We start from the raw sequence: 24,372 nt of genomic DNA, 5'->3' as shown, positions 1-24,372 counted from the left end.
AAAGAGGGAGGTTAGGGGGAGAGCAGGTGGCAAATCACTTAGTGAGGAAGTTAGGTATAATGCAAATGAAAAGGAAATTAATATAGGCTTAATCTGAGGAAAGTTTCTAATGATACAGTTAGTTTGATGGGATAGAAGTGGAAGCCCGGTTTTTATTATTTAGAAGTTGAATCAATGTGGCAATTGATGTTATGCTATAGGAAACCCTTCTGTATTTTGGGAATAGATTGATTTACATACCTGATCTTTTTATATATCAAGTGCCAGGATGCATTAGCATCAAATTCTTTTTCTTTTCCTTACCAGAATTGTAGGTGTCTTCTTTTAATTGTCATTTAATAAACATTTGTCCATTGGATGCTTTCATAAAATCATGGGTCTTAATGCCAATAATTCTCATATCTATTTATCCAGGCCCAAACTTTCTCCTGACCTGCAGTCTTGCATCTCCAACTACCTGTTGAGCGTCTCAAACTCAATATCCAGTAGACCTTTTAAACTAAACACAAATGAACAATGTTTAAAGGACTAAACAAATTACAAATAGGTTACATTCTAATTTGAGGAGATAATACATACCCCTTTAGATGTCAGAGGTCATAGAGGGAATCTAATTAGGTAAGGCCTAGGAATGGTTCTATTTTATTGTAATGATCTTAAGAGAAGAATGGAAAGAGTGCGAAAGAGGAGGGAAGAAAGGAAAGGAAGCTTAGAGAAAATTATTTCACATAATCAGGGTGTTCAAGTAGACATCTATACAAATGAGATGATCTGGGGGAATTGATGATACTTGAACCTCATTCTCACCTGAACTGGTTGAAGGAGGGAAGAATAAAATAATACTCTCTCATAATTGTATACAGAAACATATTTCACTCAGTAGAGAAGTAGAAAAAGGAAAAGGGGGAATTAAAGGGAAGATAGATTAAAGGAGAGATCAGGCCTAAGCAAAACAAAAATATTTATAGCTGTTCTTGAAGTAGACAAAGAATAGGAATCTGAAGGGTTGCTTATAAATTGGGGAATGGCTGGACAAGTTATTGTATAGAAATGTGAAGGAATACTATTGTGCTGGAAGAAATGATTACAGGAATGGTTTCAGAGAAACTCAAGAAGGCATATGAATTGATGGAGAGTGAAGTGAACAGGACCAGGAGAAAAATGTATACAATGACAACAGTATGGTAAACAGCTTTAAAATAATTAGAAACTCTGATCAGCATAATGACCAAACAATTAGTTGCAAAGAACTAATGATGAAGCATGCTCCACCTCCTAATAGAAGGGTGAAGGACTTATAATGCAGAATGAGACATACACATACACACACCATATACATGTGTGTATGTATATATATGATATAGCCAACAAAGACATTTGTTTTGCTTGACTATGCATATTTGCAACATAGATTTTGTTTTTCCTTCCTTCTCAGTGCAGGACTGGGGGTAGGGTTGGAGTTAAAGAGATAGCAATTTTTTGCTGATTAAAATATAGAAAATTAAAAAGAAAATATTTATTATGCACAGATGTAAAGTTCCTTGTAGACTACATGTCTTTGACCCTACTCCTGAACCTTATTTTTAATCATTTTTCCTCTATGCCACCTTTGTATTAATATCACCAAGTATCAGAGTATATGTTGATTTAATTTGGAGGGTCTTATCTTGTATTGAAGTGTTTTTCTGGCTTTTCATCCTCTGCAACAGATGTGATGGTAGTCTTGGCAAATACTTATCGTGACTACCATACAAGAGAACTAAAATGTCCCATGAAATGTTGTTTCTAGTTGCTATTCAATTCAAGATAGAAGGCAACAGAAGTCAAGTTAGCAAGCATATATGAAGCACCTGCTGTGTGTCGGGCACTGTGCTAAGTGCTGGTGGTATAAAGGCAAAAATATTCCATACCCCCAAGAAGCTCAGTTTCCTGGGGGAGATGATATGCAAACGAATGTATACAAGCAAGATGTATTCATTCAGTCTTCAACTTTGGGGGGGGGGGGCAGGAGAGAGTACAGTTCCTAGAAAACAACACAAAAGTAAAAAATAAAAATTTTGATACATTGAACTTATGGGAAGTAGGGGATTAGGTTCCCGTGACCACCAAAAACTGTAATGTTTCACTGGAGATTGCTGAAAATACTTTTCTGAATATTGTTCCTTATAACAAAACATTAATTCTGATAACATGCAGTTTTCCTGACATAGTAACTATGAAATAACTCATAAAATGCAGTGCACAAAATAAAATTGCTAACATGCAAAACATTTTTTCTCGCTAGTTAATTCCCTAGAATTCTGTGACTTTTTGTGCTAACATCTCAGTAACAAAAAAAAAAAAAAAAAATGAAACATTGATTTCAGATAATAACAGCAAATAAAATTCTTAAAACAAAATTTTTTTTAACCTGAATCTTGCCTTCTACTATGTCAGACAGAGAGTGGTTTGAGGACAATGTACTGTGTGCTATACTGCTGTAAACCTCTATACCTTGGCTGCCCTCTGAAAACTAAGGGAGAGGTTGCTGCTGTTAGAAGTTACTGAGGCTGGCAAGGTCTTACCATCACCTTAGAGCTCAAAGGACTTGCACTATGCTTTGGGGGCATAATTGAAACACAGAACTTGAGTTTTAAAGGCAAACAGGGAAAATAAGCAACAAGGGTAGGGTGAACAAGACCAGTGAAGCACCTAATAGGATACCAGTTGCTCCCCAAACTCAGATGCATTATGCCTCTCATTTTTTTCTCTACTTCATGAAGCGTGGTTGCCAGCATGAAAGTGAAAATTGGGTTACTTATAAAATCACACAGATGCTTGAAGTAGCGTAAGTTAAATGCTCAAATGTTGATGATTGATTGAGGGAAGAAGGCACTAACACCTCTTCCATTCCTTTATTTGCCACTCCAAAGAAAACCTGTCAGCTATTCTTCCAATTGATTGCAATATCCTTTTGTCTTTGGTTTCATGTGTAACAAAAATATCAAAATTGAGAACATTACTCTTAAGTACCATATACACCCATTGATCAACAAAGATCTCATATTGGACTACCAACAGTTGGTATTTGTAAAAGATCTAAAAACTGCATAATTTTAGGCATTGCCACTTCACCGTCACTGGAGTAGTCTAAGGATGCTAGAAAGAACAATCTGTTATTGTCTTAGAATCTATTTGCCAGAGATTCTTAACCTGTGGCCCAGGAACTTATTTTTAAAATTGGCTTCCTTTGTAATCCTAAATTATGTGTTTTTATGAATTTTAAAAGTATTATTCTGAGAAGGGGTCCATAAGCTTCACTAGATTTCCACTGAAGTTCATCACACACACACACACACACACACACACACAAAGGTTAAGAATCCCTAGTTTAAATATGCCATGATTTAAAACTACAATAGCAGTTTTGTGCTGGTTCCTTCAAGATTTCATATATATAAAATAAATAATATTTATTTGGGGGAGCTTCATGAAGCTTCATTGTTTATTGATGATTTTTTTCCCTTTGAAATTTCTACATCTGTTACAGTGCTTTTCTCCTCCCCCCTCCTTTATGTTTTTAGTAAAGTAATACAATAGAATATTGTAGTAAAAAATACAGGTAAAATTTAGCTAGAATTTTGTAGCATTTAGTACAAGCCCAAAAATGTTATACAACATCCTTTAGGTCACTTACCTGTGTAACAGTAAAGCCAAAACTAGTTATTTGCATCTCACTTAACTCATGGTTACTTTCCTAAAAGGAAATAAATCATTATAATGCTTAAATGGTATTTTACCAATGATGAGTTGTTAATGGCCTACTAAATCACTGGACAATGGGAGTTAAAAGTCGCTTTTTGCCCATTGTGAAGCATATTGAAAGAAAAATTAATCAGATTTAAAGGAAACTGAAGACAGAATTAGCAGTTGAGGTGAGGTGGTGAGAATTGAGTGGTATTATGTTTGAGATTGGTGCCTAAAATATTTTCATCAGTCAATAATATTGTAATAGAAGCTTTACTATGTAGGAAATTTAATGTGCACTATTCTAGATTTTAATTTCTGTTTTTGAAAATAAGTTTCCTTGAACATTTGGTTTAAAGAGAAAAAACTCTGTTGTGCCCACTGATGGTGATGTAGCAGTAATTAACAAGTCCTGTTTCTTGATTGTTAATTCTGATGGTGTAAATAAAATTGGGAGAGAAATCAATTTCGAGGTCCATTCGAACAGAGGAGAATTAATGTTTGAAGTAAATGAAAATGGAAAAAATTAGCAAAACATTTTATTTAAGTTGGTATTTAGAACTCAGTGTTAGCTGTTGATCCTTTTAAGTTATGCAGAGGATGCTTATAATACAATTGGAAGCCTTTTGGTCAATAGACAAACACATTGAACACCTGCCCAGTACTATGCCCTGTGCTAGTCTCTGGGGGTGCCAAGGCAAAAAAAAAACCAGTACTTGTTTTAAAGGAGCTTACATTCTATCAGTAGCACATATATACATGTAAGTAAATAGAAAATATAGGCCAAGTAAATACAAAGTAATTTGATAGGGAGAGGGGATCAAGTAAAGCCTTATAGAGGAGGTGGTGGTGCTTTAACTAAGTCTTGAAAGAAGCTGGAGATTTTTAAGGGAGCATATTCTGGGCAATAGGAGGATGGCCTATACAAAATGAAAGGGTTAAAAAATGCGATATCCTATATGGAATCAACAGAATTAATTTGTAGAAGGATCGAAAGTGTCAGAAGAGGCCAAGTTATGGAAAACTTTAGATGCCCAACAGTTGATATTTGATCCTGGAGGGAATATGGAGCTACTGAAGTTTATTAAATCTAGGGAGGTGAAATATCAATGCTGTGCATTAGAAAAATCACCTTGGTGGCTGTATGAAGGATGAATTAGAGCTAGGGAGACCAAATAGAAGACTCGCAGTAGTCCAAAGTGAGAGCTGATGAGAATTTGAACCAGGGTTGTGGCAAGATAGGAATCAGTGTGTAGCTTCAACTTCAAAAGTAAGAGATGGCATTTAAAAATATTACTTTTGGTTGCTTTAAAAGATGTAATCCTATTGGCAACACCAACAGAAAAGTCTGAAATGGATCCATAAATGATCAATTGAAAAAGAATTTATTACGAATTTACTGTGTACCAAGCACTGCACTAAGAACTGGGAATACAAATGCAAAAGAGACAAATCTGTGCCACCACAGAGCTTACTTTCTTAGAAGGGAGACAAGGCATATGGGGAATGGCGACCAGGAAAGAGTAAAGTCATGGGAATGGTGAGTGGGGCCATAGGGCAATCACTTGTTGATATGCCCCTTCCAGATAACTGACTGTCCCTATAGCCATCATCCTTGGGGGGAGGGGAACATTTACATTAGATTCCTCCACTTAACCCTCTGCGGTCTGACTTCTAGCTTCATCATTCAACTAAAAAGGCTGTCTCCAGAGTTACCAATGAGCATTCTTGCGCGCTCTCTCTCTCTCTCTCTCTCTCTCTCTCTCTCTCTCTCTCTCTCTCTCTCTCTCTCTCTCTCTCTCAGTTTTGAACTTAAACTAGTGCTCTCTTAATTTCCAAACCTAATGACCTTTCCTCATTCTTCTTGACCTCTCTACAACCTTTAATACTGTCACCCTTTCTTCCTACATCCTCCTTTTAGGTTCTTGTGACATTGCTTTCACCCGGTTCTTCTCTGACCTCTGACCTCTGCGTCTCAGTATAGATGATGATTCCCAGGTCTGTATATTCAGTCCTAGTCTCTCCTGAGCTCCAGTCCCATATCATCAATTGTCTTTTGGACATCTCGAATCGGATGTTCTCTAAGCATTTAGGGCTCAACATGTCCAAAATAGAACTTATTATCTTTCTCCCCAGATCCCCTCCTCTATCTTTCCTTTTGCTGTTAAGGATACTAACAAGCTCCCAGTCACCTAGGTTTGCAACCTTGATTCCTCGCTTTTGTTCATCCCACACATCCAGCCTCTTATCAAGCCTTGTCACTTCTGCCTTCACAACCGTCTTCTATAGGTTCCTTTCTCTTCTGTCAGCCTCCACCCTAGTAAGACTCTTAGCCCCTCTTGCCTACAATATTGCAATGGCTTTGTAATTGGACTTCCTGCCTCACGTCTCCCCGCTCCAATCCATCTTCCATTCACCTGCCAATTTCCTAAAGCATAGATCTGACCATGTCACACACTTTCAGCATCTCTTTTGAAAGTGTGGTGTTTTGAAGTTGTATAAATTGCTATTTTTGAAAAAACTATTTGCTTTTTAATAAACTATGAATCCACTAATAGAGGGTTTTGGGGGAGTTTTTTGATAGAGGGTTTTCTTTTAATTAACATTGCCTCACATTTCTTAATGCTTTATAGTTCATAGCTATACCTTATGACGGTAGTCACCAATCTTTCATTTTTCTATTCTGAACTTAAACACCAGAAATAAAAAATCATTTCCATGTAACACAGCAGAACCCGAAAAGAAGATTGTAAAACCACAATTCTTCATGCCGTAGCACTTGCTTATCTGTGCATCCTTCTGGGTTTTGTTGTTGTTGTGGGGGGGTTTGAAACATTTTAAAGAATGTTTCAATGGCCTTTTTTGGGGGAGGACATTATTTTTGCTAACCCCGCCCCATTAAAACACCAGGAGAGAGTGTAAAAAGAAACCCTTATTCCTAAAGGGCTATAAAATTGTCCATACCATCTTTAACTCACCAATAGCACTTTTAGGTCTATATCCCAAAGAGATCATAAAAACGGGAAAAGGACCCACATGTACAACAATATTTATAGCTGCTCTTTTTGTGGTGGCAAAGAATTAGAAATTGAGGGGATACCCATCAGTTGGGGAATGGCTGAACAAGTTGTGGTATATGAATGTAGTGGAATACTATTGTGCTGTAAGAAATGATGAGCAGGCAGACTTCAGAAAAACCTTAGAAAGACTTACATGAACTGATGCTGAGCAAAATGAGCAGAACCAGGAGAACACAGTAACAGCCACATTGTTCAATGACTGACTTTGGTAGACTTAGTTCTTCTCAGCAATGCAAAGATCTAAGACAATTCCAAAAGATAACTCACAATGGAAAATGCTATCCACATCCAGAGAAAGAACTATGGAGTCTCAATGCAGATGGAAGCATACTATTTGCTCTCCTTTTCTTTTGTTTTGTTTCTTCATTCTCGTGGTTCCTCCCATTAGTTCTAATTCTTCTTTACATCATGATTAATGTGAAAATATGCTTAATATGAATGTATAAGTAGAGCCTATATCAGATTGCACGCCATCTTAGGGAGGGAGAGAAAATTTAAAACTCAAAATCTTATGGAAGTGAATGTTGAAAACTAAAAATAATTAATTATAAAAAAAGAAGCCCTTATAACAAATAAACATAGTCAAGCAAAATCTATATATTGGCCATACCCAAGAATAGAGGTTTCTTTCTTCACCTTCAGTGTATTACTGTTCTGTCTAGAGGGTGTAACATGCTTTATTATACATTGTTTGGAAACAGTTTTCATCATTACATTGATCAGTTCTTAAGTCTTTCAAATCTCTTATGATTATGCTCACTTCACCCCACCTCAGTTCTTATTACCCAAGATTCTCCGACATCGTCTCATCATTTTTTATTGTGAAATAATATTCTCTTGCATTTGTATATCACCCTTGGTTCAGCTATTCACCAATTGGCATCCCCCAAGGGGTTTCTCGGTGGCACAGTAAATAGAGTGCTGGCCCTGGAGTCAGGAAGACCCATCTTCCTGAGTTCAAATCTGGCCTCAGACATTTAATAGCTGTATGACCCTGGGCAAGTCACTTAACCTTGTTTTCCTCAGTTTCTTCATCTGTGAAATGAGCTGGAGAAGGAAACAACAAGCACTCCAGTATCTTTGCCTGGAAAGCCCCAAATGAGGTCACAAAGAGTCAGACGTGACTAAACCGACCAATCAGCAGGGGATGGGGTGAGGAGGGGGTATCACACACCATTCTGGTTCCTTTTTTTTCCTTCTTTCTTTTTTCTTTTGATCCCTTTTTCAGAATCAGGACATTTGTTTTACTTGCAACTAACTGTTCCCTTCCCATTACTCTCTTAAGGCTCTCCCCACCTTCCCTATCCCTGCTTGTTTTCCTGTTGTCTGATACATTTCTACACCAAATTGTGTATTCAGTCCTCCTTTGTCCTTTTCAGATAAGAGTGAAGTTCATCTGAAGATGCTTGCTGCCCCACCCTTTCCTTCATGTTTGTTTCATGCTTTTCATGTACCCAAGTTAGGAAAATAGCAAGTTCTACCCCGTTCTAACTCCTTATATTAATGAATTCTTTTTACTCTCCTTTCTCTTTCTCTATTCACACTCTCAGAACAGCATCAATCCACTCCAAGGTCATCTGTTTTTATTTAACTCCCTCAGTACGTGTTGAATATATTAAAGGTATGAAGGGACATTTGCTTCTTTTCCTATTAAAATGTTAGCACAACATCATCATATATAACACCTTCCAATTGCTCAAGTAAATAGAGCTTTCTAGAAAGTTTCTCAGGACTCTTGTTTGCATTTCAAAGTTTCAAACCAGCTCTGATCTTTTTTAAGAGAAATGCTTGAAAGTTTTTTATTCCATTAAAGTTCCATTTTCCTTGGTAAGATTATACCTAACTTTGCAGAGTAAGTCATTGTTGTTTGTAAGTGTATATCTTCCCAGTCAACCCAAGCTCACAACCAAAATCACAACCTATGCCTCATCCTTCACTCTTCACTCTTATCCCCATATTCAGTCAACAGTATAAGTCCTGTTGATTCTACCTTTGCAGTATTTCTTGTATATACCTTTGACACTGCCAACACCCTAGTGCAGGCTTTCAGCACCCTGATATTCCCCTGTCCAGTGTTTTCCAGTGACTCCCTGTTATCTCCAATATCAAAAATGAGATCCTCACTTTAGCTTTTAAAGCGCTTCGTAACCTGTCCCTAGAAAGGTATTTCAGCCTTCTGAAATCTTACCCTTCTCCACATATTCTGTAATCCAGTGATGCTGGCCTCCTTGTTGTTCCTCACACAAGATACTCCATGTCCTGACTCCATATATTTTTATTTGTCTATTTTCCATGCCTGGAAATTCGATCTTTCCTCATCTCCGCCTCCTGGTTTTCTTGGCTTCCTTCAGGTCTCAGCTAAAATCTCACTTTCTACAAAAAGCCTTTCCTAGTCCCTAATATTAGTGCCTTCCCTCTCAGATTTATCCTGCATGTATATTGATATATCATTGTTTGCATGTTGTCTTCCCTAAGATTGTGAGCTCTGCAAGAGCAGAGAATTGTTCTTGTATTTCTTTATTATCTCCAGTACTTTGTGTGGTTCAGCAAGTGCTGAATAGATGCTTGTTGACTTGTTCACTTCTTCCATATTTTTGATCTTTTTTTTCTAATATTTCTCATCTTGTGGAATCATTGATTTCTGTTTGGTCTGTTCTAGTTTTCGGAAGGTTTGTTATATAGATAAGGTTTATCACTTCCTGAGCTTTTTTTTTTTTAAATCTCTTTCCTTATTTCTGAGTGTTCATGTAGTCTGTTGAAAAATCAACAGTTGTTTTTGTTTTTGTTTTTATTTTAGTATGTGCTTGCAGTTGTTATGGGATTATTTTCTCGTTCACTTTGGCAGTCTCTTTACTCTTCTCTCTAGCTTTAGTTGCTAAAGTGGAGCTTTGTTCCAGAGCTAGGCCACCCTCCCACTTTCACTTTTTGGTGTATTGGTTGGCTTTGCCTGGTGTACACCTGAGTTACCTGGCTTGACCTCCATCTACCTTCCAGCATTAAGGAACAAAGGAAGGAAATAAGTATTTCTTAATTGCCTACCACACACAGGCACTGTGTTAAGTGCTTTACAAGTATAATCTCATTTGACCCTCACAGCGTACCTGGGAGATAAGAGCTATTATTTTCACCATTTTACAGTTAAGGAAACTGAGTCAGACAGCTATTAAATGATTCGCTCAAAGTCACACAGCTGGTGTCCGAGGCTAGATTTGAACTCAGGTCTTCTTGACTCCAGCCCCAGTGCCATAGCCATTGTGCCACCTGGCTGCTCTCTGCGTCTTTGAGGTTCAGAACGGTGGATCTTCATTGTCTTTGATGTCTCGGGATAGCAGGACCCCTGGGTTTTTAAGGTCCATACCTTGTTGTGGGCTTTCTGATCACCTCAGATTGGATTTCATTGGTCCTGTTGTTGGTGCCTCTGGACACAGAGACTCAGGCTTTACTGATCTCTAGTCCTTTTCTCTTATGTCTAGGAATCTGCTGGCTTAGTTACCTTGCTGGCGAATCCCTTTCCTGTTGCCTGTGCGCTTCTGGCTGATTTTTGTGTGCAGTTCTAAGGAGGAAGTCATCACTGTAGTTTCTCATTAAATTTCTTGATCATTACTTGATTTGGTTCAAATTTCAGGTTTTTGCTAGAGTAGCTATGCGGAAGCTTTATTGCATGGAAACAATCACCAGACTTTTTTGATCCCTTATCAGTAAAAAAATTTAAGCACATACACAACAGTATATCTAGATACACTGTTGTGTGCATGCTATATGTACGCACACTACTGGACTAATGTTTTTTGTTTTTATTTTTTTCTATTTTATGAAATAAAACAAGCATTTTCATAACATAGTAGAATAAAAAAAGATGATTGCATATGAAACTGCAAATCTGTTATGTACAACTTGCTACTCCTTTTAAGTATATAATGAAGTTATCGTGTATTTGTATAAGCATTATTATCCCCATTTTAATGACAAGGGAACAGGTTGCCTGATTATGAGTCTAGTGCTTTTTTCCCATGATATACCATCTTGCTCTCAATCTTTAAATTATTTGTCTATTCAAATTTCACACAATACAAGTTTTTTTAAGTTATGATTAGACAGAGAAGGTTTTCACAGAGAGCAACTACACAGAAGCAGTGGGTTTTGAGGTTATTTGAGAAGTGAGACTTGAATCAGGGAAAAGGTCTCATTTATTAACAGAAAAAGAAGACTGAGGCAGTGTCAGTAATTACAGACCAGATGCCCATTTTCCCTGTTTATACAAAATTTTAATGAAATTAAGATATATCTCTCTCACACACAAATTTAATTCTTACTTGTCCTTTATCAGAAATCTTTTCCTGATACTTTCAGCATTTGGACCTTCTGTAGCCTTTTGCTTACTCCACTTAGGCGCTTATCATGAGGAGGCTTCACAAGTGTGAAGAATTTGGAGTCAGGAGACTGATATACATCCCAGCTCCCACACTTGTGCTTGATTCACGTATTGGACCTCAGCGTAGTAAAAAGAGCTTTCTCTACTGATAGTCAGGAAAACTGTGTTCAAATCTCGCCTCCTACTTATTAGTGAAATGACTGTGGACATAATTCTCTTCACCTCTCTGGAGCTCTATTTCTTCATCTATAAAATGGTGAGAGTGATTATTTCATTACTCACTTCACAGAGTAGTGGGAGGAAAGGATTTTATAAGCCTTCAAGTACGATAGAAGTGTGAGATATTGTTTGGTTTTTTATGCTGTGGTTATTTAGTGCATGTGCTGTATCCCCTGCTAGATCTTAAGTGTGCTTTGTGCACTGTGGATATTTGATGAATGTTTATTTCATTGAATCAAATTGAATTTTCCACAGGTTTGGTGCTGAAGAAGCCACAGAAGAATGTAAGACACGATTCCTGACTGGTTGGAGGGATTAGTTTTTGTATGAAATGTATTATGAGGTCATAGATTTAGAGATGGAAAAGTAATGCAAGATAATAAATGATGTGCAAAAACTGAGTTTTACAGACAGTAAATGCTGTCGAAGTTCAAAGAAGGCATGGGTTGCTATAGTAGAATATTTCATAAAAGGAAATAGAACAGGACCTCAAAGGATAGGCACAGTTTAGATAGGGAGAGCAGGAGAGAGAGGACACCTCTAGGAACAATTATCATGTATCTGGTTTTTATTAGCAAATAAAATTATCCTAAACTAATTAAAAATTTACAAGAATTAAATGAAAATTAGTCTATTAAATTACTAATTTTATTTATTATCATTTACATTTTTCTATCAATATTTTATCTTTATAGGTACAAGAAAATTCACCAGGGCATAGAGCTGGACTGGAGCCCTTCTTTGATTTTATTGTTTCTATCAACGGTTCAAGATTAGTAAGTTCAATTTTTTATTTTTCTAATAACATTTTGTAGTCTTTTGAAAGTGAGAATTTTAAGGGCTTTTTTTTATGTGCTCTTTAATGCTTTTGGGTTTTGCAAGTTTCTTATTGACAGGTAATATGGCAATACTCTCAGACATATTCTGAAATAACTAGTTACTTTCCTTGACATCTTGATTTATTGATGTATGAGTAATTTAAGTAGAAATAAATAAGAAAGATTGTTCAAATAGAACATAATTAAAATCACTTGTTGTGAATTGCTTTTCATTTACATACACATTGGAAATTCCAGTTTTAAGACTGTTATGTGATCTTAGTAAGCTTAGTTCTTCTACCTGTTGGTTTTCAATTTGTTTATTTTTAAAGGAGTTTTGTGTGTGTGTGTATTGTCCATTAGATGCCTTCCCACTGTGTTCATTCTTCTGGTAAAATATTTAAATTTTATTTCTAATTTCTTTTCTTCCCATCCCTGTTATCATTGATTAAACAAAGGTGTATTCAAGGAAGAAGCCCAGATACAGTTAGCTTTTGAAAAACAAATTTCTACTCCTATTAAAAAATTCATTATTTTAAAATAAGCATTTTTCTACTTTAAATAGTAACGGAACTATTCATTGGCCTTCTAGGCTCCTTTTTGCTTTTATCCCTAAAGTCTTCTCTCACCCCATCTCCCAGCAAGATAATCCCCAGATTACATTGTTGAATGGTGCATCTCACAATTTAGTTAGGAAAAATGTTAAATTTGGTGTGGATACTTACTTGAAAACAGCAGTGGTACTGTTTTGTTGTTGTTGTTGTTGTTGTTTTTACATTTTGCTGCCTGATAATGGGGTGAAGTGAAATATTAAAAGACTGTGTTATTGGGTTTTCTTTACTTTCCTGCTTTTTATATATAAACATTTTTAATCCTTTGTTGCTTGTCTTTTCTTCATCTTGATTCTTGAAATGTTTTTGGTAGTGCTATATGGTTAATAATATAAGAAAATTGGTCAACAATTTTGAATTTTATAAAGAAAAAATATTTCTCTTTATTCACAGAATAAAGACAATGATACTCTCAAAGATCTGCTAAAAGCCAATGTTGAAAAGCCTGTAAAAATGCTTGTCTACAGTAGCAAAACACTGGAGCTAAGAGAAACATCAGTCACACCCAGTAACATGTGGGGTGGTCAGGGGTTGCTTGGAGTGAGCATTCGTTTCTGCAGCTTTGATGGGGCCAATGAAAATGTCTGGCATGTATTGGTAGGTATTGTTTGTGAACTGTCACAGCTGAGCTATATTTTATGCAAATGGTTTATTAGGTTTAGAGGAAGACATAATAGAACAAGCTTCTGTAGAAATATGCACAATATTTACCAAAATTTAGGGAAATTGTGAAAAGTTTATATAATTCTAAAGCTCTTCTCTGATAAAACTGGATTGTTGTATTCAAAAGGTTGTTTATACTGTTTGTTTCATTTTGTAAGAAGACCTACAAATTGTAAAATTTGGGGGATTATGAAATTTAAACATTATTTGTATTTTATTTTGTTTATACTAGGAAGTGGAGTCAAATTCTCCTGCGGCGTTGGCAGGTCTTAGACCTTACAGCGATTATATCATTGGAGCTGATACTGTTATGAATGAGGTAATGTAATATGTTACTTTTGTTACTAACAGAAAGTCATAAGATATTTTCCTGCCAACATTTGACTTCAGAATTATAGTGCTACTTAGTTGGCATCTAGAAACTAAATTTTGGACACTCCTTCAGAAGCCAGGGCCATCTCCATACCATAGTAAAGCATTAGAGTATAATTTAGTAGAGGATTCTTTTAATAACTGAGTGTGAAGGAGGATTGTTGTGGAATTTGGCAGTGGAAAAAGAGTACCACTGAGGAGACTGATTCAGGGGCTTTTGCGTAGAGTGATATTTCTGAACTATGACCAAAGGCTGAGGAGGAAAATTCTTTACCTGATCTGGGGAAAGCAGAAATAAAGAAGTTAAGTTGGAGTTGGGAATTAGGGGAGCAACATGTGATAAATAGGGGAGGTCATAGGCGTAGAAGTTTAAAAAAAAAAGAGATAGAGAAGAATAACCCATAAGGCAAGGGATAGGGGAGTGAAAGCATGCAGTGCTTTCTAAACACTCTTGGATGGCCACAATGACACCTTCTACAAACCTTCCATTCAACCTTTTCCAAACCTACAATGATCCCTCTCCAAAAACATGCCTAAACTTTTGTTATAAAACCCAGCTTCTCTAAATTTGGGAGATAAAGTTTCTTAAGCCACAAAGGTGTCATTTAATAAATTATTGTCCCTGTATGTAATTGTCCAAGGAAACACTGGCCTGTGATTGGTTGCACACCACAGTGTGCCTACTCTTTTCCTAGGAAATCACTGACAAATTGGAAATATTTGATGTCTCTGTGCTACACTGTAGTGATATAAATGCAGGTGTCTCCTGTAATTCTTTTTTAGTCTGAAGATCTGTTCAGCCTTATTGAAACACATGAAGCAAAACCATTAAAACTTTACGTGTACAACACAGACACTGATAATTGTCGAGAAGTGATTATTACACCAAATTCTGCATGGGGTGGAGAAGGCAGGTAAGGTCAATCGACCCTCAAAATTATGACTATTTGAAGTTTAACAAATGACTTCTTTGTGGAGAGACCCTTCTACTTCTTTAGGGAAAGATAGAAAGGAAGAAGTGGCATACGCAGTTTTGCCCAAACTAGGAATCTGTTAAAAAAAAAAAAAAAGTAATATTTGTATGTTATTTCTAGGGACTGGCTCTTTTAATTATGAAGGAACATACAATGAATTTAAGCCTTTCTTTTCATTCCAAATCATTGAGTAAAAGGCTGTGATTACAGTTTAGTGCATGGTTGGCAGCATTTCAAAAGCAAGGTCCATACCTTGTTCTGACATGCCTGGGAAGAAAGTGGCAAAGAGTGGGCACATGGCATCCTGACTTGCTCAGGCAGTGGTAGAACCAGAGCTAGCCGTACAACCTGGAGAGTAAGAGCTCTTTTCCCCATCCCTTCTCCTCCCCTTTCCCCAAACATAGGCATTTTTTCCAGACTTCCTGAAATTCAACTAATTAGAATTCCAGGTAGGTTCCTTTTAATTAACAAGAAACCTTTAAAATGCATATACTTCTTGGAAAGCTATCAGTCCCTCGTACTTTAGTTCAAATTAATGTAATTAGATTGTTTTGGGGAAGTATAATTTTGGAGTACATGGTACCTAGGTAGGGAGACCTGGTTGTTGTAGAGCATGTAGTTGTGGGGGGAAGTTTTGAACAGCCAGAAAACAGCATTCGGGGTACTGGGTATCTAGGGATCAAGAAGAACAGGTCTCAAAAAGTGGGAGGAGTCTGAGGGGGGGGGAAACCATAATTTTCACAATTTACATTAAAGTACCTGTGACCCCTCTGAAAGACCAGTGGACATTGGCTCTTCTCTTTGAAAACTGGTAGCCCAAGAAGTAGTAGCCTTGAGGTCCCACCTTCTCGTTATCCTTTAGAGAGCCCTCCGTCATGATGGGTGGCTGGCTAAGAGGAGGCTCGATGGGGTGAATGAAGAAAAGGGCAAATGCTGATTTCAGTTTCTAGAATGTGCTACTGCTTACTGGGATCATGTAGGATTTAAAATAGAGCCTACTCTGTGGAGTGAAGAAAACTTCTTGTTTATGCCTCAACCCCCCACCTCTCCACCCCCATTTCTGGTACTACCTGATTCCACTTAAGAAATTCATTTTCCCCTTTCTCCATTCCTGCTTGCTAAGTTAATTAGTGATCAAATAGATAGGAACTTGGGGAAGCTTTGCAGAAATGGACCCAGTTTAGGGGCAAGGAACTGTGCATGAGTACAGCTTAGGAAGAGCATTGGAAGGTACCAAATATAAACACGGCCTGCTGCTAGATTTTGTCACCGACTCTTTCTAGGAAATTAGGGCATCAGTGAGTAGTGACTCTCAAAGTTTTACTGGGAAGGCTCAAGACGCCATCAGGAATGGTGTCATAGTGGCAGCAGCCATCCCACTACACTGGAAATTGGTCCACATGCCAACAGAGACCTCTGTGCCTACCTCCGATTTAGTAAATACTTTCCTAGTTATTCTTTCCTCTGAAGGGAATACACATTTATATAAAACCTGCTATGTGCCAGGCACCATACTAAGTGCTTAACCAATATTATTTCATTTGATTCTCACAACAGTCCTATGCAGTAAGGTGCTATTATTATCCCTGTTTCACAGTTGAGGAAACTGAGACACACAGGAGTTAAGTGACTTGGCCAGTGTCACACAGTAGTAAGTATCTGGGGTCAGATTTAAATTCAGATCTTCCTGACTCTAGGGCCAGCACTCTACCCAACTGCACCACTTTGAGACTTTTATGTAGGAGAATTGGTTTTAATTGAACATAATACTTATTAAGGAATTAGGTTATATGATATCCTTTCTTTCTTTAGTTTTTTCTTCTACATTAGATTGCTTATACACATGAATACTTGTTGCCTGAAATAGGCTCATAGAACTTAGAGTTGGAAGGACTGTAGAAATCACCCATTCAAACCACATACTTTACAAATGCACAGCCTGAAGCTCAAAAAGGTTAAGTGTCTTCTCTAGCCCATGGTCTGGCAGCAGTAAACAGGGCTGGACTGTAATTGCTCTCTGACCTTAACTGCAGGGATCTTTCCACTACCTCATGCTACTTCTAAGGCTTTTGATACCTTAGAGTTAAATTTATTGTGGCCTAATACAGCACGAGTATTGCTTCATGACACCCTCAGCATTGAAACCAAAGTTATTTTTCAACAAATGTTAGCAGAAAGTTCTCATGGTTAATGTTTTACAGGTGCCACACTCCCTTTCCTTTAGTTTTTAAAATGAGACAATCACCAGATAGCAAGCATATTTAAAAGCCAAATTGCGACTGATCTTCAATAGTACCTTTGAAAATGTCATGTTTCTAAAGCCTAGGATGTGGCATTGGATATGGCTATTTACATCGAATACCTACAAGACCATTTGAAGAAGGGAAGAAAATTTCTCTTCCAGGACAGATGACTAGTACCCCTGTTACTCCCCTCAAAGATGGTTTTACAGAGGTAAGATACTTGCTTCACTGACTTAATTTATTCTTTGAAAAGAATTTTTGGTGATACCTTTATTTTCATATCAGTCATTCCTAGACATAATCCTTCTCCTGGTCTGCGCCCACTTCCTTTCTCCTGCCCCATTGAAGCCTCCCTTGTAATAATGAAAATGTTCAGCAAAACCAACCAGTACAGTGATGACATACAGCAGCATAAATTCCCTACCTTTGTAGCAATCCATCTCTCTACCAAGAGGAAGAAGATAGGTTTCATTATCTGTTCTCTGAGCACTAGCTTGTTAATTATCATTTCTCTGTATAATTCATCTTGCTTTTAGTGGTGTTGGTTTTTTTTAACATTACTATTATCATTATGTATATTCTCTATCTTTTATTGCTTTCCTTGGCAACAGTTCCTACAAATATCCCCCTGTTTCTCTGACACAGTAGTATTACATTACATGGAATTATATTATATATCATGGACTGTTCAGCCATTCCATAACTGGTGGGTGCCCAAGTTGTTTCCAGTTTTTTATTACCACAAAAGTCTGTGAATGTTTTGGTACATGTGAAACTTTTCTTTTTTTGTTTTTGACCTCCTTTGGTCTATGTCCAATTGTAGGACTGCTGGATCAAAAAACACAAGCACTTTAGTGATTTTTTTTTCCAAATTAATTTTTCCCTGAAATAAAAAGCTTCTTGAATTGAACATTAAATTAAATAAGTAACCCAGCTTAAGCCAGAAAAATTGGGAGAGCATTACATGAGAACTTCTGTGCCACTTATTGTCTCCTCTGCCATTTTTTGATATATATTTTGGCTACACCTCTCATTACTTCCATGCTGTCTAAAACTATTTAAAATCACCTCAGGTACATTGTCGGTCCCCCTGAGATCATATCTTCTGCTCCCAAGTACTTTCAGTCCTTTAGGGAGAACTTAGGCAAAGCATGTATTTACCCTGGGCAGAGTTTGGAAATTTTATCCCCTGTAGGCTCTTATCTTTGAGGCTTCTCTGTAACACGTATTCATGGTCAGGGCTTATTCTGCCTTGACCCATGTGTCAAACTAACCTCATTTTCTTTTTTAATAGTATTAAAAGACTAATAATGAAAAAGAATCAGGCAAACTATTATAAACATAGTATATCTGGATCTCAGCAACATACCTGACAGTCTTTCATGATATTATTGAGGACACAACAGGGACCTTTGGGCTTGATGATGATATAATTAGGTAGATCGTTAGTTAGTTGAAAAGTAATACCCAATGAGTGTTTATTGATTAGGGAATCATTACGATCTTGGAGGGATAGCCTCAGTGGCTTGCTGAAGGCTCTGTCCCAAATCTTCTTTGACATTTTTGTCCATTGCATGAAGACATAGGTGGCCTGTTTATCAAATCTGAGGGTGACAGCAAGCTGGAAAGAATAGCTAATGTGCATTGTATGACAACATCAGAATCCAACATGATGAATTTTAATAGGTGTAAATCTGAAGGCCTAATACAGGTTTTTTAAAAAATCTGCTCTGCAATTGCATGATGGTAGAGAAGTACCATAAGAGCAGTTCATATGAAAAAAGGAGCTTTGCTGACTGCAAATTCAGTGTGAGTGAACAACATGATGTGAGATGCCAAAAAAGAAAAAAAACAAATCATATGACCTTAACTTTCATCAATAGAATTAGAACATCTAGAACAAAACTGGTATTGAGAAATTTGGCCCAACTGGATCCTGGGGTTAGGGCAGGAGGGCAGCCAGGATGGTGAAGGGATTCAGAACCATGTCACAGTATTGAAGGAACTGATGCTGGCTTGAGGAGTAAAGCTGGGGCATTATAATAGGTGTTCATAATGTTTGCGTGTGAAAGAGGACTAAAATTGACTGCGGCTTTGGGCTGCCAAGTAGCAGAACTGGACCTTTGGGGAGAATTCACAAGAGGGGTGGATTTCAGGTTAAATATAAAAGAACTTTCTAACTGAATTGTGTAGAAATTAAATGAACTGAATATGGAAAGGCAACAAGGTTTGGGCCAAGTAGACCTGACAGTGTTTCTGGCACAAAATTAAAGCACACGTCCTTCCTCTTTGTTAATAACTGGCAAACATAAACATTGTCAATGTCATGCTATTGGTTATAATCACCTCTATTAGGCAGTTTTTGCTTAACTGGTTTCTTGAAATGTGCTCCTTAAAGAAGTTTGCTTGTTTGATGTGTCTATCCAAATGAAATGTATCATGATTTAAGAAAAAAAAAATAAACAAAGTGCTTCATGAGCTGTCCATCACTGGATAGTTCCCCATCACTTGAGCTATTCATATAGAGGCCAGTCATGGATGTTGTAAAAAGAATTCCTACTTGGATTAAGGGGATTGAGCTGGCTGGTCTTTCAGGTTCCTTTCATCCCTGATTCTCTAATTCTGGGTCCTGAGTACCAACCAGAGGGATGAATTTATAGCAGGATAGAGTGTTTAAAGACAACTAAATATGTTTTAGAAGGGGTGAGTAGGACTTAGGAAGTAGAAAATAAAAAGGAATACCAAAACTAAAAATATAAGTTGACTGGGAGGAAGGGAAATTGTAAAGAGCTGGGGTATGGTTACAATGTGTAGTTGACTAAAATGGAATGTTTAGAGTGACTGAAGGTGACTCAAAGATCAAGGTTAGTTAAAAGAGAATTTAGGAGTTAAAAGAGAAATGTACATAAAAGGAAGGGCTGGTGTGACAGTTTTGAGTGAGCGATGTTAACAGTTAAATATGGGGTACGCATGTGAGGTGACCTATGCTGGTGTCTAAGTATGGTAGTCAGGGTCACTGCCTCTGGTGTGGGTTGAAGTGGCAATTACTGGGGCCAGAGTATATGCTAGTGAAAATTTTTGTTTGCTGTTTGTTATGCATTCCAAATGTTTTCTTTGAAATACACCTAAGTAATTTTTATCTTGGTTTTTGGTAAGGTCCAGTTGTCATCAGTGAATCCTTCACCTGTGTCACCACCTGGAACTACAGGCATTGAACAGGGTCTGTCAGGACTTTCTATTAGCTCAACCCCTTCAGCTGTCAGCAATGTTCTCAGTACAGGTAAACAGAAAAACAATTTTGTTCTTTAAAATTTGTTTCTCTTATGGCCAGTTTCCAAGGGTAGTTTGTCTCCCTACTTCCGTCTCCAGTCCACAAGACAAATGCCTAACTATGTTTATGTCCCACCATTCAACAACAAACATGGGGTTTAAAGTGTTGTATACCAGTCATTGGGTCTAAGACTATAAACTCTATAGGGTAAGGCATCAACACTGTTAACCACAAATAGGAACATTTGGAGGCCCTGATTGTCTATAGAATATTTTTCCTTTATGCTGGTGGCAAACATCTTTGGCAACCTAACATTATTTTGATGATCAAAGAACCACTGATTTCTGTTGTTATGTCATCCAAGGAATCTTTTACTGTCTTAACACATACGTCAGCTCAGATACCTTGTTAGAAGAATGCCTGTAGTTGTAGATCACATGACCAGCACAATGGCACATTAGTCACTTTCTATAAACCACTTTAACTGTCCATCCAAAAAAAACAAAAAAGGAATTATGCACTAGATGTATAATAATCATAGATAAATACCCCAGTGCAAGAAGACAGAACCATGACAAGCTAAAATCCCTCTAAATTAGTTATCAGAACCCTAATATTCAGAACACCCAATCTCCACTCTTCCCCCACCAGCCGTTACATACCGGCTCTGGAGTCAGGAGGACCTGAGTTCAAATCCTGTCTCAGATACATAACACTTACCAGCTGTGTGACTCTGGGCAAGTCACTTAACCCCAGTTGCCTCGCAAAAAAAGAAAAATAAACCCATTCCTCAAGCAGCGTATACACTGACTCTGCCAAGCTATTTGTAACTAAAGTGGAGTGGGGCTGAAAAGTACTTTCTTTTGATTATGGCCTTGCCATTGGATTAGGAACTCCTAAAACTGCAGACACTTTGCTTAGAACACTCACTCCTAACCCTACAAAAAAGTGGAAGACAGTGACTCAACCCAGCTATGAAAAAGAAGAGAGGAAATGGAGTGAGATACCAGTGTGGGCAGCTGCTCCAGGCCTGAAGTAAAGGAGACTGAAACCCACCTAGGGTCGCCCTCCCCTTGCAGGTTATACAGAGTAGGGACCCAGGCAGTCCCTTCCAGTGTTTCATCAGCAAAGCAGGAAGGACCTGAAAGTGAATAACAGAAGAATACAAAAGGAAAGCAAAAGCACCAAAGATTTCAAAGGAAAACTTTTGATAAAAGCCAAGGGTTCATGTAGATATATCAAAAGAGAGCATCATAAAACCAGAAGAAGAGAATGCCAAGCTCCCTTAACAAATATTATAAGACTATAACAAGAAGATCCAGAGTGGTTAAAAAATGGAAATAAAAGAAAATTAATAAAGAAATTAGGAATATAGGTCAGAACTTAAGAGTTCTCAATAAAGGATTTTATTTTTTTTAATTTATTTATTTTTAGGTTTCAACATTTACTTCCACAAGATTTTGAGTTCCAAATTTTCACCCCATCTCACCCCTCCCCCCACCCCAAGATGACATGCATTCTGAATACCCCTTCCCCTAATCTGCCCTCCCTTCTGCCACCATCTCCCTTCTTGTATCCCCTTCTCCTTCTATTTTCCTGTAGGGCAGGATAGATTTCTGTACCCAAAAACTTCCTATATTTCTTACTTCCCAGTTGCGTGCAAAAACATTTTTTTTAAACATGTGTTTTTAAAACTTTGGGTTCCAAATTTTGTCCCTTCCTCCCTCTCCACCCACCCTCAGTGAAAAGGCAAGCAACTCAATACAGGTTATACATGTGCAGTTATGCGAAACACTTCCATAGTAGTCATGTAGTGAAAAACTGACTCTATTTCCCTTAATTCTATTCCACTCCCCATTTATTCTATTCTTTCTTTTGACCCTGTCCCTCCTCAGAAGTGTTTGCTTCTGATTACCGCCTCCCCCAGACTGCCCTCCCATCTATCATCCGCCTGCTCTCCTGTCTCCTTTCCCCCCTACTTTCCTGTAGGGTAACATAAATTTCCATACCTGATTGAGTGTGTAAGTTATTCCCTCCTTAAGCCAAATCTGATAAGAATAAGATTCACTCTTTCCCTCTAACCTTCCCCTTCTTTGCCTCCACTGTAAGAGCCTTTTTTCTTTTTTTTTTTTGTGAGATAATTTACCCCATTCTACCTCTCCCTTTGTCCTTCTCCCAGTATAATCCTCTCTCATCACTTAATTTTATTCTCCAGATATCACCCCTTCATCTTCAACTCACCCTGTGCCCTCTTATCTATCTATTTATCTATCTATGGACATACATACATATAATGTTTTCCCTCCAACTACCCTAATACTGACAAAGGTCTCATGAGTTACAAATATCATCTTTCCATGCAGGAATGTAAACAGTTCAACTTTAGTAAGTCTCTTATGATTCCTCTTTTTTGTTTACCTCTTCATGTTCCACTTGAGTCTTATATTTGAAAGTCAAAGTTTCTATTCAGCTCTGGTCTTTTCATCAAGAATGCTTGAAAGTCCTCTATTTCACTGAATGACCATTTTTTCCTCTGAAGGATTATACTCAGTTTTGCTGGGTAGGTGATTCTTGGTTGTAATCCTGTCTCCTTTGCCCTCTGGAATATTATATTCCATGCCCTGTGATCCCTTAATGTAGAAGCTGCTAAATCTTGTGTTATCCTGATTGTGTTTCACAATACTTGAATTGTTTCTTTCTGGCTGCTTGTAATATTTTCTCCTTGACCTGGGAACTCTGAAATTTGGCTACAATGTTCCTAGGAGTTTTTCTTTGGGGATCTCTTTCAGGAGGAGATTGGTGGATTCTTTCAATTTCTTATTTTGCCCTTTGGTTCTAAAATACCAGGGCAGTTCTCCTTGACAATTTCTTGAAAGATGATGTCTAGGCTTTTATTTTTTTTTTTGATCATGGCTTTCAGATAGTCCAATAATTTTTAAATTATGTCTCCTGGACCTATTTTCCAGGTCAGTTGTTTTTCCAATGAGATATTTTACATTGTTTTCTAATTTTTCATTCTTTTGGATTTGTTTTACAGTGTCTTGATTTCTCATAAAGTCACTAGCTTCCAGGTGCTCTATTCTAATTTTTAAGGAAGTATTTTCTTCAGTAAGCTTTTGGACTTCCTTTTCCAATTTTGCTTTTTAGAGCATTCTTCTTCTCATTGGCTTTTTGGACCTCTTTTGCCATTTGGGTTAGGCTGTTTTTTAAGGTGTTATTTTCTTCAGTATTTTTTTGGGTCTCCTTTAGCAAGCTATTGACTTGTTTTTCATGGTTTTCTTGCATCACTCTCATTTCTCTTCCCGATTTTTCCTCTACTTCTCTTACTTCTCAAAATCCTTTTGGAGTTCTTCCAGGGCCTGGGACTGATTCATATTTTTCTTGGAGGCTTTGGATGTAGGAACTTTGACTTTGTTGTTTTCTTCTGGTTGTATGTTTTGATCTTCTTTGTTACCAAAAAAAGATTCTATGGTCTGACTCTTTTTTTCGAGGTTTGCTCAAGATACCAACCAATTACTTGAGTTATAAACTCTTTGTTAAGGTAGAGGTCTGGTTCCAGTGTGGAGAATGTACTGCCCCAAGCTTCAGGGGGTTTGTGCAACTGTTTTCAGAGATACTTCTAGGGACCTGTAAATTTTCAGTTCTTCCAAGGTGGTATGATAAGGTGCGAGGTGTTTACTCCTTTCCTGGCCTTTGCTCTGGTCTATGAGTGACCACAAGCACTCTTTTCAGTTTTGGAACTGTAAGAAGGATTTCCTCTCCACCATGCCAGCACTCCTCCTCACCCCAAGACTGCCACCCAGAACTGTGACCCAGTTTTTGCACAGACAAAGCAAGAGAATCTTGCATCAGCAAAGAGATTCCTGTAATCCCCCTCTGATCAGCCACTTGTTTCCCCCTCAGTCTGTGCCAAAAGCTCAGGAAGCAGCTGCTGCCCCGGGGCCACGCTTGGGAACTGGGGCTGGGACCCAGCGTGTCTCTCTCTCTCTCTCTCTCTCTCTCTCTCTCTCTCTCTCTCTCTCT

At 37.6% G+C, this 24,372-nt stretch overlaps 1 protein-coding gene across 2 annotated transcripts in view; it reads left to right on the top strand.

Annotated features, from left to right (window-relative positions):
- The window catches only part of GORASP2 (golgi reassembly stacking protein 2), a 47,507-nt gene that overhangs the window by 15,580 nt on the left and 7,555 nt on the right, over positions 1–24,372 (top strand). For both annotated transcript variants that reach the window (XM_027866066.1, XM_027866067.1), the window contains exons 2-7: positions 12,093–12,173; positions 13,220–13,423; positions 13,722–13,808; positions 14,645–14,775; positions 17,157–17,289; positions 20,235–20,358. In XM_027866066.1, the coding sequence (XP_027721867.1) occupies positions 12,093–12,173; positions 13,220–13,423; positions 13,722–13,808; positions 14,645–14,775; positions 17,157–17,289; positions 20,235–20,358 (760 nt within the window). The remainder of the gene's footprint in view (positions 1–12,092; positions 12,174–13,219; positions 13,424–13,721; positions 13,809–14,644; positions 14,776–17,156; positions 17,290–20,234; positions 20,359–24,372) is intronic.

Source organism: Vombatus ursinus, unplaced genomic scaffold, assembly GCF_900497805.2.
Source record: "Vombatus ursinus unplaced genomic scaffold, bare-nosed wombat genome assembly UNPS02014779.1, whole genome shotgun sequence".
NCBI lineage: Eukaryota > Metazoa > Chordata > Mammalia > Diprotodontia > Vombatidae > Vombatus > Vombatus ursinus.
The sequence above is the reverse complement of the archived record's forward strand: the minus strand, read 5'-3'. Positions and strand labels throughout refer to the sequence as shown.